Source organism: Ailuropoda melanoleuca, chromosome 12 (genome assembly GCF_002007445.2).
Source record: "Ailuropoda melanoleuca isolate Jingjing chromosome 12, ASM200744v2, whole genome shotgun sequence".
Lineage (NCBI taxonomy): Eukaryota > Metazoa > Chordata > Mammalia > Carnivora > Ursidae > Ailuropoda > Ailuropoda melanoleuca.
The window spans coordinates 65,422,559-65,439,571 of NC_048229.1; the positions used below are offsets into that span (position 1 = coordinate 65,422,559).

The 17,013-nt window shown below is 53.0% G+C and overlaps 1 protein-coding gene across 3 annotated transcripts in view; it reads left to right on the forward strand.

Moving 5' to 3' along the window:
- The window catches only part of WWP2 (WW domain containing E3 ubiquitin protein ligase 2), a 119,698-nt gene extending 102,685 nt beyond the window's left edge, over positions 1–17,013 (forward strand). For 2 of the 3 annotated variants that reach the window (XM_002923650.4, XM_034639621.1), the window contains 14 exons: positions 2,610–2,664; positions 6,074–6,155; positions 6,958–7,086; positions 7,466–7,541; positions 7,845–7,916; positions 8,143–8,231; positions 10,082–10,241; positions 11,523–11,656; positions 11,983–12,123; positions 12,746–12,866; positions 13,186–13,290; positions 14,194–14,290; positions 14,455–14,527; positions 15,024–17,013. In XM_002923650.4, coding sequence (XP_002923696.1) covers positions 2,610–2,664; positions 6,074–6,155; positions 6,958–7,086; positions 7,466–7,541; positions 7,845–7,916; positions 8,143–8,231; positions 10,082–10,241; positions 11,523–11,656; positions 11,983–12,123; positions 12,746–12,866; positions 13,186–13,290; positions 14,194–14,290; positions 14,455–14,527; positions 15,024–15,123 — 1,434 coding nt within the window. In that variant the 3' untranslated portion in view covers positions 15,124–17,013. Of the gene's footprint in view, positions 1–2,609; positions 2,665–6,073; positions 6,156–6,957; positions 7,087–7,465; positions 7,542–7,844; positions 7,917–8,142; positions 8,232–10,081; positions 10,242–11,522; positions 11,657–11,982; positions 12,124–12,358; positions 12,541–12,745; positions 12,867–13,185; positions 13,291–14,193; positions 14,291–14,454; positions 14,528–15,023 lie in introns of those variants that run through there. The other variant, XR_004619272.1, reaches the window with a different exon arrangement.

Consider the following 17,013-nt stretch of genomic DNA (forward strand, 5'->3'; position numbering starts at 1 on the left):
TTCAGGTCTTGATCTCAGGGTTGGGAGTTCAAGCCCCTTGTTGGGCTCCATGCTGGGTGTGGAGTCTATTTAAAAAAAAAAGAAAAGAAAAGAAAAAGGAAGGGAGGGAGGGAGAGGGGAAGGGAGGAAGGGAAGGAGGGAGGGAGGGAGGGAGGAAGGAAGGAAGGAAGGAAGGAAGGAAGGAAGGAAGGAAGGAAGGAAAAAAAGGGAAAGACAAGGGTTGATATTTTTTTTATTCTCCTCCCTGTGCTTTGTATACAAGTCACAGTTGATTTTCATGAATAATAGAAATCCACTTGGTTAAACTTAAGCAATAAAGGAATTTACCAAATGGGAATGGGGTAGTTCATAGAATGAACAGAGCAATGACGAACCAAGCTCTGGCAGAAACCAGGGTAGGCTAGGCAAAGGAACAGTTTGTGCAGGATGTTGCCGGGCTGTGCTGCCATTAAATGCTGGTTGCTCCCTCCGACTATGGACGCAACTGTAGCAGTGAGTCATTCCAGAAGACCTCGTGCTTACCTGCCGTTCCCCGGAAGTTCTGAGTGGGAGCATCTGACTGGCTGTTCTTTAAGTCATGTGCCTACATTGTAGGTGCCATGGTGTTGGAAAAGGAATATTTGACAACTGATAAATATTTTTGGTTTCTAGTTCAGTGCGGTCACGGAGGCCGTCAGTAAAGATTGTTTGGTTTGTTGATCTGTTGAGTTATGCAGAAGATGACTGTCAGTCTACTGAAGCCCAGTTGGTACCAGTTGGGAGCTAATTTCCCATTGGAGCTCATGACTGTTTTGTGGATTACCCACTCATTACAAAAAACAAAACCATAAAACAAAACACTTGAAGCAGCAGATAGTTTTGCTCTGAATGCTTCTTTTACTTTTTTAAAATGACCTTTTCTGTATTTCTTCCCTTTTGCTACAGCTCATTACCCACTGAGTTCTATTTGGCTTCATGATCTGAAATGCACACGTATTTCACAAGTTAGTTCCTTTCCTTCCGTTACCAAATGCTTTTATAGCTACTGCTCTTCTGTGTTAACAAGGTTGGAGGAACTTGGGTTTTATGAGATTCTGCACCCCACCCCCAGCCCCTCACTCTCAGCAGAATGACCTGGGAGATGTCACATTTGGGAGCTCTCTTTCAGTAGCCATCAGACAAATCTGAATTGGGGTGGAAGTTTGAGCATGTCCTCCAGGATGATGGTAACAGGGGCCCTAAATTGAGCACAGCCCAGCTTCCTTCACGCAGTTTCATTCTGCTGGGCAGGAGGCCTTTTGCTGAAAGGGGGCTCTGTCCCATCAAGGAACCTATGGTTTCAAGACTTAAACATCTTTGTTGGAACTTGCTTTGGAAGAGTTGCCTGTGCTGCCACCTTGGAAAGAAAGTTTTTCTGTCCTTTGAGCTGGGGGCAGAGGGCTGGCTATGTAGGGGTGGGGGGGGGGTATGCGTTGGCAGTTGAGTTCCACCAATGTTTTCTCAAGCCAAGACTGAGCCCCATTCATCCTCCTGCCCGTGTGTGGCTCTGTCACCCCCAGACAGAGCCAGCTGGGCAGCCCGAAGTCTGCATTGAGAACTTGATCCCTGCATGCGATGATCAAGTTTTAGTATGTGAAATAAAAATGCTTCAGCAAAAAAGAAAAGAAAAGAAAAAAAGCAAGCAAGCCAGTGTGGAACAACGGACAATACTTGTTTTATTTAACTATGAAGAATTTTTGACAGCAGCCCCTTCCCCGCAGGATATGAGAACTCTTGGTCCACTGCAGCCCTGCCCCAGGGATCCCACAGCAGAATTAGGCTGGGGGTGGGGGGTTTGAATGTAAACAGTGACCCTGAAGGCCTGGAGTCTGCTCCCCCTTCTTTCTCCTGTCTCTCCTGCTCGCTCACCACCTCGCCCCCAGCCCCACCTCCCCAGACAGGCACACACAGAACACTGAGCAACTTCAGGTTCAGGCCGGAGGAGAATAAAGGTGCTTTGTGAGGGGAAGCAAAACATTCCTGGGGGAGGTGAGGGGCCTGGGGCATGAATGTGCCCTCAGTCTGGGCTGGTTCTGCACACCACGGCTGCTCCCTCTCCCAGCGCACCCAGGAGGGAGGTGGAAGGAGGAGGGCCCAGCCCCCAGCCAGGAAGCTCTGGGCGTGGGCAGGGCTTGTGGGAATGATTTCATTGGAAAGGCCTGCGATATTTTTTCCCCTCCCGTGTGTGGTTCTTGGAGAAAGTTGGAGGTGGTGGTGATTTCAGTCGCCCTGGCCGCCGGGAGCAGGAGCCGAGAGCAGAGGCACTGGCCGAGCTCGTGGGGCTGTCCGCTCCGGCTCTCTGCCTCCACAGCCCTGGCCCACCTTCTTCTGCATGCATCTTCATCTTCCTCCCCCTCGCTCCACCCTCTCCAAAACCTGTCAGGGCCCTCCAAGTGGGGGGTTCTTTTTCGGTTTTTCTTTTTTGAGAAAAACTGAGAGCAGCAGATGTCACCTCAGGCCCCACTGTAGCCTGTACAAAGTGCTCAAATGTGGGAATGAATCCTTGGGATTTTTATTTTTATCGATTGATTTATTTTTAAACTGGCAGGTTTTTTTTAACCTCTGTGTTCTGCTGTGTTTCTTGGGTTTAGTCTTCAAGTACTTCGACTGACCATGACCCACTGGGCCCCCTCCCTCCTGGCTGGGGTAAGTACCAAGTTCTTCTGTGTACTCAGCCATCTGTCAGCTGGTGCTCCGCTGTGCTCTCTCGTCTTTCCCTGAGAGTCTTCCTAACTCCCAGCCCTCGATTTCCCATTTCGCTTCTTGCCAGTGTGCTCTCTGGGGATTCCCAGACTGAGCGGCACAGGTGTTGGAGCTGGAAGGTTGGGAAAGCAACTGAGTTCCCCTGCACCCCTGGAGCCATCACCCGCCATGGCTGAGGGAGTGTGACCCTGCGGACCAAGTCCCTGGGCAGCCATGGGACTGTTGGGTTTGGGTCCTGACTTTGAACTGTCTACCCAACCATCCAACCTGTCATTGACTAAGACGTTTTAGTGCTGGCTTACTCCCTGGTGCATTGGTTTCAGGTCTGTGGCTGTGTGATTGGAAGGAGCCACCTTACCAAACCTTTCTTTGCAGCTGAGATGTTGGAGGACTTCAGCCTAATTTTGACTAAAGAAAGCCACCTTTTTCTTTGTGACACATTTGTGAAACAGGCCAGAGGGAAGCAGATGAGAGAGCTGAGCGCTGGTCGCATCGTTGCTGGTTAATGGTACCATGCTGGATTCTCCTTGTCACTGGAGAATTTTAAGTCCGGGGTGTGATTTGCCAACAACGAGTTAGAAGGATGGCCATCCATGACTTGGGAGAGATTATGGGCTTTGTGGCTATTCTGGGAAGGAGTGGTCATGCAGAAAAGGGTCGTGAGAGATGGTGAGAGCCAGTGCACTCTGACCTCTGAGCTGGTACAGTGAGAGTCCCTGGGGGTGGAAGAGGGCAGTTTTTGCAGGGATCAGCAGGTGTTGGATTTAATGTATTGGTTGGGCCAGTGGAGGACAGTAAATGCTGGTTTGGTGGTGTGCACATGTGGTATTAGATCAGGCAGGGGCATGCTCCCCAATAAAGATGGAGAAGCAGACAATGACAGGATGAACATGAACTAGAAAAGTGTGGCTTTTGAGCTGGAACCCCCTGGTGTAGACACACTACTCCCTGTTAGTAATTTACCAGGTTGCATCACCCCGCCTTGGGCCCACAGGGAGTCACTTAGTGAATTATCACTGCATTCCAGAGCCCTGGAAGGAAAGGACCTTGTAGGGAGACGTATTGGTTAGTGGAGCCTCCAGACAGTTCTTGACCTTCAGCTAGGGAATCTCTTAGGCACACAGATCATCCACCTGGCTCTTTGAACTGATGGAAGGTCCCAGGTATCTCAGAGATCAGCAGCCAGTCAAGTATGAAGAATCGAACACAGGATCCCTGGCTAGGCGGGGGAGAATGCATCAGATTAAACCAGAATCCGTGATGTTGTTGGCGGCCAGTAGACACTGTGACCGGGAGCCAGGGACCCAGAGTTGTTCCTGGATCTGTAGAGTCAAGTGATTGATTTCTGTACCCGTTCTGCTCCATGGTGGTCACCAAGTAAGAGCAGCTCTAGCGCCTCGAAAAGAGCTCCCAGAGGCCAAGTGTGAAATGTCTGAGATGGGAAGACAAGCCATGGTTGGAGTCAGTGGTGTTTATATATGATCAGGAAAACACACACGATTATATTAGTATGAAACAGAAAAAAGAACATCCGGCCGAGGGCCAGGGAACCTTCCTAATCAGATCCTTTGGGCTTTGTGTTGGCCTTTTCAGGTCTGGGACAGGGCCACCTTCCCAAGGGAGGTTCAGAAAGAGCAGCAGAACCAAGCGAGAATTGCATTTAGCGGGAGCCTGCGATCAAATCTACTGGGCTCTCCTGCTTTCTGTCCTCGGTCCCTTTCTGCTCCTCCAGGAGAGACCCCATGGTTCTCCCTACACCCAGGGGTCAGCACACCTTGGGTTTAGAGCCACATCTCTTCAGCTGCCCTGACCCTGGACATGTGACTAAATGCTTCCAAGTCTGTTTCTTCCTAAAGGAGGCAAGCTCACTTCAGGACTTTCCCAGCCCCCAGACTAGGAAATTGTATGTAGTGAGGCAGTTCCAGTGGCAGCGCCCCCCGCCACCCTGCCTCCGCAGCAGCGAGTGCATAGGCCCCGGTCCGGCTGGACAGATCCCCCAGCCTGATGATTAGCACTGGCTTTGGCCCTTGGCAGAGCAGACACAGAGGACCTAGTTCAAAGCAGAAGCTTCTGGGATGGGAGCCGCTTCTCCTTTTCCGCAGAACCTTCTTGGGAAGCCTGCCTTCTGTGGGACAGTCCCATAAACTGTGCTGAGGTGATGGTAGCTCTGTAATAATCTTGGGCATCTTCTTTTCTTTCTTTCCTTTTGTCTGTGTTTTAAAAATTTCTGACAAGTAATGGATACTACCTAAGGCAGAGAGACCAAGACCCTGGGTTGATCCTGGGAACATTGCAGCCTGATGCTTGAGGGGAGAGGGGTGGGCTCCTCGGTTCTGTGCCTTTTTTAGCTTTTGGTTTCCCCCTCACTTCTGGAATAATTATTTTTGTTTCTTTAATTTTGCCCTGTCATTACAAAAGAGGGAGGGCCATTCGCATCATTTGTTTGGGGGACTGAAACAGATTTGAAGGCACAGGAGCTTCCTGGGAAAGGTGACCTCTCTCGCGTTCGCAGCCTTGCCTCTAGTCTTGCCTGTCACCTGATGGGGCACCCCTCTCAACGCTTCTCAAAGCCTGGAATCACCATCTAGAGTTGGGTCTGCCCATACTCCCACTCCGTGAGCACCCAAGCCCCAGGAGAGGGAGAGAGTAAGGATTGTCTACGGGACAGAGCACCCCTAAACACTGCCCGGGCTTGAAGCACACACTTAGGTGTAAGAACAAGGTGGGCACTGTAAGTGCCCGCAGCCCCAGGCTTTCACCGCACACATGCACTGTAGCGGTTTTGCTGGGATGTGAGAGTTTCAGAACAAAGCTTTGCCTTTATGCAGGGCGAAAGAGCTAAGATGGACGGCACGTAGGCCCTGTGGTACAGAGCGCTGATCGAAAAGATATGAAGGAAAATGCAGCCACCCCACAATGACCCTGTTTGGATGGAGCAGTTGCAGGACCAGAGACCAGCCCATGAGGGCCTGGGGTGGGGACCAGGGTTGAGGGGAGGCTGGCCGTGCTTCCCCTTTGCACACAGCTGGATGCAATTATGCCTCTGGTTTCAGCTGGGCTGCTCCCCCTCCCTGTCACCACACCGCCCCCTTCCCTCCAACAAATCAACCAGCCGAAGGCAGTGCTGGATCTTGAGTTGGAAGTGTGTTTATCCTTCCCCTGCACCCCAGCAGGGAAAGACTCTTTTTGTCCTTTTTAGCAGTGACAGATGTGAGTGAGCCAGGCTTTCAGCAGTTAAACTTCTCTAACAGGTCCAGACCTGGCGCTCAGGAGGTGGGAGCCAGAGGGGAGTGGACTTGGGCTCAAGATGTTTCAAGCTGATTGTCCTCTCTTCTTTCTTCTCCCATGGCAGAGAAGAGACAGGACAATGGACGGGTGTATTACGTGAACCATAACACACGCACTACCCAGTGGGAGGACCCTCGGACCCAGGGGTAAGAACTTGGGCCTGGTTGGCCCCGTGCGGGTCCCATGTAGCTCTGGTGGCAGCCAAGTGCCCTGGACTGCGTTGGTCCTCTCTCGTCAATATTCTGGGATCTTTAGCCACACACAAGTGCCCCAAGACCCTTTCCATATAGTGAGTGTCTGCCTAGTGAGACTTGAACGTGGCTTTTTTTTTTTTTTAAGATTTTATTTATTTATTCGACAGAGACAGAGGACAGCCAGCGAGAGAGGGAACACAAGCAAGGGGAGTGGGAGAGGAAGAAGCAGGCTCATAGCGGAGGAGCCTGATGTGGGGCTCGATCCCATAACGCCGGGATCACGCCCTGAGCCGAAGGCAGACGCCCAACCGCTGTGCCACCCAGGCGCCCCTTGAACGTGGCTTTTTAACTTGACCTTCCTGATGGATAGAGAGTGGCCTGACTGGAGGGTGTTGCTGGTTTCTGTGCCACTTGTCCAGGCTGCTCATAGTGTGATTTCAAAAGGTTTGAGGGAACCCCTCCACACCCACCCTTCAGAAGCTAGTTTAGGATAGGGGCATGTGGTGTCTCAGGATTGCTGGTGGCCACTCAGGCCATGGCCATCCACCCAGAGCTGGTAAATGACCTCTCTCTGCTCCAGAACTGTCCTCATGACTTGGGTGGTACCAGGTGCCCTTCCTCAAGGCCCACGCTCAAGGGCTATGTGGGGCCTGGGGGAAAGCAGGGAGAAAGCAGCACTTCAGGAACCCCAGCCTCCTAAGCATTAAGGCCCAGGAGAGCTCGGCTCTTAACTCCTCTCTTCCCGTGCTTCCAGAATGATCCAGGAACCAGCTTTGCCCCCGGGGTGGGAGATGAAGTACACCAGTGAAGGGGTACGCTATTTTGTGGACCACAATACACGCACCACCACGTTTAAGGATCCTCGCCCGGGGTTTGAGTCTGGGTAAGGACTTCCCATGGGCTGCGTTAGTATCTGTTCGCACAGTCCGGGTTTATCCTTGTCTTGTTCCTCTTACTGCCCTCTGGTGGCTAATTTGGGTGTCACATTAGAGGGGATGGAGGGAGGAACGGGAGAAGTTGTGGGGGGTTGCTATCCTGTTTATTCAGAATAACACCAGTGGTCTTTCCCTAAAAGCAAGAGGTCTGGCTTTATTTCTGGTTTTTCTTTTTACTCCTCAAATCTGTCTACAGAAATGGCAGTCATTTCCTTTCTTTTATGCCTGCCTTTCTGGTCTTTAACATAGCATCAGCTTTCCTCAGGGCTAACTTTTGCTAATTTTTGAGAAATCACATGGATTCTAGAACATCTTTGCTCTTTCCAGGACGAAGCAAGGTTCCCCTGGTGCCTATGACCGAAGTTTTCGGTGGAAGTATCACCAATTCCGTTTCCTCTGCCACGTGAGTTCTGGGACTGGACCTCCCCGAGACATTGGGGTTAATTAAGTTATGTTAGCGTGATTTCCCAACCTCACAGAAATGTTGGGATGCCTGCGTCTGAGGTAGGGGCTGGTTACTTGTCCTGCCCCGAGCATTGTCTGACATTGTCTCCAGGAAACCAGCTCCCATTTCTGGGGTACCAGGCTCTCTGCCACTGGCCCAGGGAGACAGGGAAGCCTGTTTGTACAGACAGGAGACCTGACCGAATAGTGACCACTGAGGTCCTGATGTAGGGTTGGTTTTCTTTTTCTCTTTCTTTTTCAGTCAAATGCCCTCCCCAGCCACGTGAAGATCAGTGTTTCCAGGCAGACGCTTTTCGAGGATTCTTTCCAACAGGTTAGAGAATAATCATGGTGTCTGAGACCTGATAAGCAGATGGCCCCCTCACCACACCCCATCTTCTAGCACGTGGCCAGTTAAACCCACATGATAAGAGTTTCCAGGGAGTGGGCCTTGGTGACACATCTCTGTGGAGGAGCAGGACTTAGAATTCCCTGCCCCCGTCCCCAGCCTGCCATGGAAGCGGGAGTGGCAGGCCGGCCACGATGCTCTGTCTCCCCAGATCATGAACATGAAGCCCTACGACCTGCGCCGCCGGCTCTACGTCATCATGCGTGGCGAGGAGGGCCTGGACTACGGAGGCATCGCCAGGTGAGCTCAGCGCCCCTGGAAGGCTGCGCCTCACCCCGTCTCGCCAGACTGTAGAGCTCAGGGCCAGAAAGCTGCCTCCCCCTTGCTCATCTCGGTTCCCAAAACTCTCATGCACCCTCAGGAGTGGGCATGGGTAGGGCCAGTCCACCTGGGCACAGGAGCAGGGTCCTGGGGTCCCCCTGTGGGCTAGGCATTAACCCTTTAGTTATTGGTCTGTAGAGAGGCTGGGAGCTTCAGAGGGAAGGGCTTAGGACAGTGGTGCATGGATTTCTGTACTTGAACCAATCTGGCCGCACCGGTGGGCAGTGGTTAAATATTGGTGTCATGTGGTTTCCGTTCAAAATCGACCCTGGGCTTCTCTCCTTAAGGCAGCCAGGGCAGGTTGAATCTGGTGTGGCAGTGTGTGCCTGACACATATAAGTTGTGTCACCCTCCAGGGGGCCTTGATCAGTGCTCAGCTGCACCTCACGTGCATAGGGTCTATAGAGTTAAAATGGGTGATGTACCCATGAAAAGAGCCTAAAGCATTGTCTTGCCCTCACCCCGTCTTCCTACAAAAGTTAACAGACTCTCTGACAAAACGTTGCCTTGGATCTTGGGGCTGAAGTCCCTGGCAGAGAGAAGGAGCATCTTGGCCTGTGGTGACTGCTCAGCTCACTGACCTCTCATGGTGTGGGGACATCTTCTCTCTCGGTGTTGGGTTCACTTATTTCTGGTCCTCTGTTTGCTGGTGGCGCTGCCCTCTGTGTTGGCCCCTGTGGATCAATTGCTCTTTTTCTGTGGTGACCATGGTGACCTTCTCTCCAGGCTCTGCTTGGTGGTGTGGCTCCCACCCCGTGTGTGTCTGTCTCTCTGTGTCCTGCCAGTGGTTTTACCCTATGGTAGGTTACGTCATGCTGTTCTACCACAGGGTAGAACCACGGACAGGATACCGAGGCACCCTCTGCATCGAAGGACTCCTCGTCTGCCTGGCCACAAGCAACCAGGGACTGGTCCCCTTGGGATGTCCCCCCTAAACCCTGCCGGTTTAGCTCAAGCCTGAAAGGACCCTGAATTCTGGCTTGGCCACAAAGAGATGCCAAGGCATGGGTGTTGGTTCAGAGAAATGCATGGAAGTGTGGGAAAGGGTATTATGGGTGATGGGGTCTGGGGTGAGGGGAGGGCTAAGAGCAAGGGAAATGAGATACCTTTTATATAGCTAATGGGAGTGAGGTTTATAATCTAGAGGCAGCATGGATTACAGAGTTTTCATGCATCAGGACCTAGGAACATGTTACTGTGTATTCATTTCATGCTGCCTACTCACGGTGGAAACAGGGTGGCTGTTTCCTATGGCACCTTTGCAAGATTTAGAAAAAGATGCCCTTTCTCAAGATGCTTCCATGTCATGATATTTTGGTTTTATGGGAAGAAAAACCAGGTTGACTGCTATATGCAGGAAAATTGTCATAATAAATGTGCAAATCTAGGATATTGTAACATAGTACTCTTGTACAGTGCACAGCCTACACAACTGTGCATGGTGGCCTTGGGATACAAAAAGCTCTTTGCCATCAGCCACACTGGATATCAGATGTAAAGTCCTGGAATTCATCACCTGGGAGACCAGAGACACGCACGCAAGCTTTACTGAGCACTGTTCACAAGTGCAGTTGTTGTCCTGGTTCACACTCGCTCACTGACCAGCTGTTAATGCAGATTATACCAGGTGTTCACCCAGTGGGGCTCGATTCCCACGGACGTGTGTCTCCAAACTAGCCAAAACAGGACAGCGGGGGAGAGTCACATCTCCAGTGCACGTATGCAGGAAGGGATCCATTACCCTTGTTTTTCTCTGTCTTCTCTCATAGGGAGTGGTTTTTCCTCCTGTCCCATGAAGTGCTCAACCCCATGTATTGTTTATTTGAATATGCCGGGAAGAACAATTACTGCCTGCAGATCAACCCTGCCTCCTCCATCAACCCCGACCACCTCACCTACTTCCGCTTTATTGGCAGATTCATCGCTATGGTAAGACGCACTGCTGTGAGATCTCTAGAGAGGGCGGCAGCCGAGGAGGCCAGACGTACCAACAGCAACCTGCAGTGGGTGCCCCATCGCTGAGCCCCATGCTCCTCACATAATGCCTAACAAGAAATGCAGAAAGCTGGAGAGAGTTCTGAAGATAGTTCAAAGCTCTCTCAGTGGCACCCCCAGGGGCTTTGAGAGGGTTTTCTTGTGTTGATTTGTGTAGGACTTGTTGAGCAATAGCCCAGCGTTCCTGGACCATGGACATCACTTAACTTTCAGCATGCGCCCTGTCAAGGGTGTTGACATGACAAACGCTGCCCACTTGCTGTCTTTCTTGCAGTGGGGAGGGGAGATGCAGGGCGGGGTTTGTCACAGCCCTCGGGTGAGAGCGTTAGGAAATGTCTGACTGAGACATTCAGTTCTTCTGGAAGGGGATTTGGAATCAACACTAACTTAGAGCCCTGGTAGACCAGCTGGTCAGGACGTAGGAGGCATCATCAGGGAGTGGGTGAAGAGTAGGGAGAGGGGAGTCATGGTACCCGTATTTATCTAGAAATAGGAACACAGTATGAATAGAGGAGGGGTCATGTCACGTGCATCCTGTCGAGTGTCTCGTGAGGGTAGAGAACCAGCATTGAGAAGGGGCAACCCATGGGAGCCACAGTCCCTCTGCCATGTTTGGTAGTTTGAGATGTTTCATTGCTAATTTTCCTTTGCTTCTTCCTGACTTCCTGAATGCTCTGCCTGTGAGTACCCAAGAGCCATGACTAAATATGTCCCTTCCCCTTGTCTGGAAGTTCTTGGCCAAGGTGCTGGGCTCAGGAAGTGGGCACATTCTTCCCAGGTCTAGAGACCCGCCTGGCCCAGCAGCCGACAGGGCAGACCAGTAAAACCCTAGACTATTACTCACCACTGGCCCGCCAGCTTTTGCCGTTGACAGCGTCTGCATTATTTTTGGCTGCCTCTGCCGCCCAGCTCTGAGCGTCAGTGAGTCAGGGCTGCCACCTGGGGTTGTGCTGTCTGTGAGTGTGGGGCAGATCTCTGCTAGTACAGGGAGCTGGCGGGCAAGTGTGCTGGGCAGGCAGTGGGTTCCTAAGTAGGCCGGCTCTGCTTGCCCTTGTGGTCTGCGGCTGTGATGAGAGTCTCTCCCAAGGTCACAGTTGCTCTTGGGGAGAAAGGGTAGGTAGTAGTAGTTGGGCTTTGGTGCGGAGCATCCAAGAGCCTGCCTGGGGCAGTGTCCTAAGAAGACCAAAGCCCTTTGCCATGTCTCTTCTTCCTCAGGCTCTGTACCATGGAAAGTTCATTGACACAGGCTTCACCCTCCCTTTCTATAAGCGGATGCTCAACAAGAGACCAACCCTGAAGGACCTGGAATCTATCGACCCTGAGTTCTACAACTCCATTGTCTGGATCAAGTGAGTCCTCTCCCTTGTGCCATGCTGGGAGGAGAGGGGTCTCTGGTTGGGGAGTAGGCATTGCTGACCTCTATTTTCTCTGCCAGAGTGGCTCTGAGCTCAAATGGGCTCAGAGTATAAGTGCTTGTGGAGATGCACAGCTCCTATGTTTCCCAGTAGGGCAGCTCCAGAATTCTCTCCATGCCTCAGGGAGAGGTCCCATGCGGCTGTTCTGGATTTAGGCTGTGAGTCCTAGCATCCAATGAGCACTAAAGTGAGTAACAGAGCAGGTATGGGGAGACCCTTCTAAGGTAGACCTCTTCCCTCTTGGTCTCCCGTGCCCCCAGAGAGAACAACCTGGAAGAGTGTGGGCTAGAGCTGTACTTCATCCAGGACATGGAGATCCTGGGCAAGGTGACCACCCACGAGCTCAAGGAAGGTGGTGAGAGCATCCGAGTGACAGAGGAGAACAAGGACGAGTACATCATGTAAGTCTTAAGTGCTGGGGAGCCGGGGGGCAGGGAGGGGGACAGAGCCACCCTCGTCTCTGGGGCACCCTCCAGCCAGGCCCCCCATGCATTTCACCAGGGATCACAGCCTCCCATTTGGCGTTGACCTGTGATGGCTACTCATGGCCGGGCACACGCTGGCCAGAGCTGGGGAACCCAGAGCCCGAGGTCATCGATTAGAGCTCCCATGTGCTCTCTTTTCCCCATGTGGTAGGCTTCAAGACTGCAGGACTTTGAAGAGGCATGAAACTTAGGCATCTCCCTCTTCTGTCTCCTAACTGAAAGGATTTCCGTGTCCTGTGTGCCCAAGTCCATTCTCACGTGTGTGCGTGCGAATTCACCCCTGTGCATTCTTCACATGTGAAGTTCAGTCAGCAAGGCTGGGAGGCGGAGGAGGTGGGTGGCAAAGGCTCAAGTGTCTCCCGTTGTCTTGGCTTCTTGGAAGGCTGTGCCCTGGGGCCGGCAGCAGACTGGCTCTGGGTGCACTTAAGTCACCTCTCAGCAGAGTCCTTGCGCCGTGCGACGACAGCCTCCTGGCAGGCCCCGAGCGGCAGCTGAGCAGTGCGTCTCAGCTCCACTGATGGCTGGTGTTGGGTTGTAGGTTGCTGACCGACTGGCGTTTCACCCGGGGCGTGGAAGAGCAGACCAAAGCCTTCCTGGATGGCTTCAACGAGGTGGCCCCCCTGGAGTGGTTGCGCTACTTTGATGAGAAAGAGCTGGAGGTGAGAGCTGAGGTCGCTGGCACCTTGAGCCTCTGCTTCCGGGGCGGTGCCCTTTGTAGGCAAAGTGTGTCTCGAGAAAGTCGCCAGTAAAAGCACACACTTCCTCGGACCGAGGCAGCAGGGTAGATAGCTGTGATTGGGTTTCTCACACTTGTCCTGAGGGGTCCACATTCAGGACTCGTATCACCCGTGTTACTACCACTGCCAGCAGAAATCACGCAGGTGTTTGTGGTGCTTCCATCTGCTAGTGAGTGAGGGAGGCGCTGTACACTGGGGAGGGGGCTGGCCCCGGGCCGCTGATGCCTGTCCCCCCCTGCAGCTGATGCTGTGCGGCATGCAAGAGATAGACATGAGCGACTGGCAGAAGAACACGATTTACCGACACTACACCAAGAACAGCAAGCAGATCCAGTGGTTCTGGCAGGTAGGCCCTGGGCCTGTCCCAGCAGAGTTGGGGTGAGGGTCGGGCCATAGGAAAGAGACCTGATTCGACCTCAAGCTCAAGGAAATGTGTTGTGTGGTCACCTCTCTCATCTCTGACGCTCTCCTCACTTTGGGAAGGAGAGGAGAAACCCAGCCTGGGGACGAACAGAGCTGCTGAAGTTGGCTTGTGGCCAGGGCTCCTGACAGGATGTGTTGGTGGTCAGCCTTGTGGGCAGGAGGGTGAGCCTGCAGGCAGGAAGGAAAGCTCCCATGGGTCGTGCGGTTTCCTTCCAGCCAGGGGGCACGGGATGGCACGCGCTTGTCTCCAGAGGAACTGAATGAGCTCAGAGTCCTGGATATAATGAATTGATACTTTTGTATGTGTAGTCTTGTCATTGTCATTATAAACTACAGCCTACTTGAAGTAGGTATATAAAAATTTCTTTGTGAAGGCAAAATTCCCATCCCATAAAATTCACCATGTTAAGCATTTTAAGGTATTAGAGTTCATTGGCCTTTCACTGTGTGATGCAGTCATGATCACCATCTAGTTCCAGAACATTTCATCTCCCCTCAAAAAGAAACCCCATACCGATTAAGCAATCACTCCCATCCTTAGTATATTTTTAAAAGCAGAACTTGGATGGGAAAAGAGTACCTGGCTCGAGGTGCCCCTGAGACCAGAGATGTCCCGTGGACTGGTGGGAATGGCCTACACACTCAGCCTCTCAGAGGGAGCGGCGTTGGGGTTTCCAGGGTTGGTAGCTGTAACCCCCCACCCAACCTGGGGTTTGTGTTCTCAGCCCCAAAAACGGGCGCTGGCTGATTGGAGTCCCAGGTGAGAGTGAGGTTCTGGGTCAAGTGGGTCACCCGGCTCTGCTCTGACTGGCGGAGTTTGTTCTAGGTGGTGAAGGAGATGGACAATGAGAAGAGGATCCGACTGCTGCAGTTCGTCACTGGGACTTGCCGCCTGCCTGTTGGCGGATTTGCCGAGCTCATCGGTGGGTCTTCCCTTGCCCTGCTGGCGCCCTAGGGGTGGGCCTGAGGGCACCTCCGCTGGTACGAGTCAGTGCATGGGGCCTGAGCCGTCTATGGGTGGAGCCGGGGTCCTGCCTAAGGAAGGGGTGGTCCTGTTGTATATTATGTGTTTCTCTTTGGGTAACAGGTAGCAATGGACCACAGAAGTTCTGCATTGACAAGGTTGGCAAGGAAACCTGGCTTCCCAGAAGCCACACGTGGTGAGCCTGCTGGTTTTAGTGGGAGGTGACCAGAACCTCACAGAGCGGATGAGCTCCTGAGGGCAGCCCAGGGGGTGGGGCAGCTTCAGGGACTTCGGGGACTTTTGTGTGGCTGAGGGGTTGGAGAGGAGGAGCCTCTGACCTCTTGGGAGTTGTGGCAGCAGTTCTGTATCCTTGTGGCCTTACCAGCTATTAAATATTCAAACACTTGTGTGCCAGTAGACAAAGAGCTGCTTCCCTGTGTGCCCTCTCCCCAGGCCCCCATTTCTCCAGCTGCCTTGCCTTGTCCGCTGACCCTTCCAAGGTCCAGGGACGGGAAGCATTAAGGCCTCACACAGCAGGGCCCTCAAGGACTCTGTTCTGGCATCTGGCCACTTGGTGTTGTGGTTGAGTCGCGGTCACATGACTAATTTTGACCACACTGTGGCCAGGCTAGGGCAGGACCATGGAGCCCTGGCCTCCCTATGCTGACTGTTCTGCTTTCCTCTCTCAACAGTTTCAACCGTCTGGATCTCCCACCATACAAGAGCTATGAACAGCTGAAAGAGAAGCTGCTGTACGCCATTGAGGAGACCGAGGGCTTTGGACAGGAGTAACTGAGGCTGTCCCCTCCCACGCCCCCCAGCGCACATGTAGTCATGAGTTCTTCCTGCCCGAGAGGCCGCTGGCCACAGAGCTCCCGGGAGGTTCTCCCCACCCCCCAGGTGGTGGCCGTGCATGGGACCACACTGTCATCAGGCTGGTGGTAGCAGAGCCTGACCTCAAGAGGCCCTGCCTGTCCCCTCCTTTCTCCTACCCACTGGTGGCAGTCTGGAATAAAGCCCCCATGTCACCTTTGGCCCCATCACCCATTGCAAAGTCTGGAGGCCCGACTCTCTCTGTAAGCTCTTCCTTCTTTTCCCCTGAGACTGATGCTAGGTATGCATGAGTGTGCAGGGAAGGGTGCCCTGTGCTGGAGAGCTGCAGCCGAAGCCCTGGTTCTCACGGGCTAGTTAGGCAAGAAGGACACTGGCCGCTCACTCGGGGTAGCTCTTCTGGGCTGAAAAGGCCCAGGGTCTTTGCCAGTAAAAGAGGTTCTGTTTTAAATAGAACTTTTCCAGTGATCTGTATAAAATGGAGGTCTGAGGGAGAGGAACTCTTCCAGCACCAGGAGAGAGCTCTGGGTCGAGGCCTGCCACTGCTTTCCTAGCAGGACCCAGCCACTGAGGCTGAGCAGTGAGGCCCATCTCTGCACTCGGTGTGGACAGTTTGTTTTTTCCTGCAAATAAAGATTGTACCAGCTGCTTGGGTATCGGTGGGTTGGAAACAACAAGCTCCCTCAGACTTTCTTTTCCCTTTTATATCAACTTGAAGCATTTTGTGTGTAGGGTTACTTTGTGTTTTGATGTCGCTATGCTGCTGTCACTTTCTGTCAAGGAGCTGGTACACTGGCAGTCGCTGGGACCTGGAGGGACCTGGCACCATTGGTCCAAGAATTTCCCAAACAGCCGCTCCTCTTAGGAACCCACTTAGCAGTTCTGTGAGCTCAGGCAGGCCTAACTCGGCGGCCCAGCTTCACAGCGGCCTATTCCCCAAGCCTTGACAGAGAGGGGAGGGGGTGGTGTCCCAAGTGTCACCCAACATTGCCACCTTTGATAGAGAACTCCCTTTGCTAGATGTAGTTGTCTAGGCAGCCCCAAGTGATGGAGCAGGTGGGGGTGGGTGACTTTGTCATTCCCCACCAGCCCCTGAGGCTACAGGCAGGTGCATTAGTCTCCCGTTGAGAGTGCTGTGTGTCCCAGCCACCCTGGAGCGTGTTCATCCTGCCTGGAAGTGAGGCTTTACCTGCACACAGAAAACGATGCTCTCGGAAACCAGTGGAAGGGCCTCGAGTGGCCGCACATGGTCTGACTCAGTTTCCAGAGCTCCCGCCAGCCTCTGACACGGGCATTCCGCCCCGTGTAGACATGTGCGGGGCAAGCATGCTCCTCTGGCATGCTGGAGGGGTGGTCGTCGGGAGCTCCCTGGTCTAGGCCCCGGGCCTCACACTGAGCGCCGGCTGCAGACTAGCTTCAGCTTCCCAGGGCCCCAGGCAGGCCTGCTGACCAGTCACGGGGCCCTCTTAGGACCATCTCACATCCCCGGATCCTTGTCCCCCCAAGGGACAGCCCTTGTCTCTTACGTTGCGTGTGCTGATTTGAGTGGCTCAGCTTGCTGGACCTCAACCTTTTTTTCTTTCTTTGAGTCATTTGCTGTGCTTCTCTGCAGTGTCCCACTCTCCTGGGTGGATGGGGTGCCAGCTGCTGTGTGGGGTTTGGAAGCCTGAGACTCCTAGGTATTCAGAGTGTGTTCGTGTGTGTGCGTGTGTGTACATACATGTATATGACTGAGGTGTTGTGTAGAATGTCCTTTGGTAACTCTGGGTTGGTCAACAGATGGTTTTGTAATGCCTACCCCCTTGCCTTGGTATTGCCAGTTTCTCGTGCAATAAACAATCAGCAGCTGTG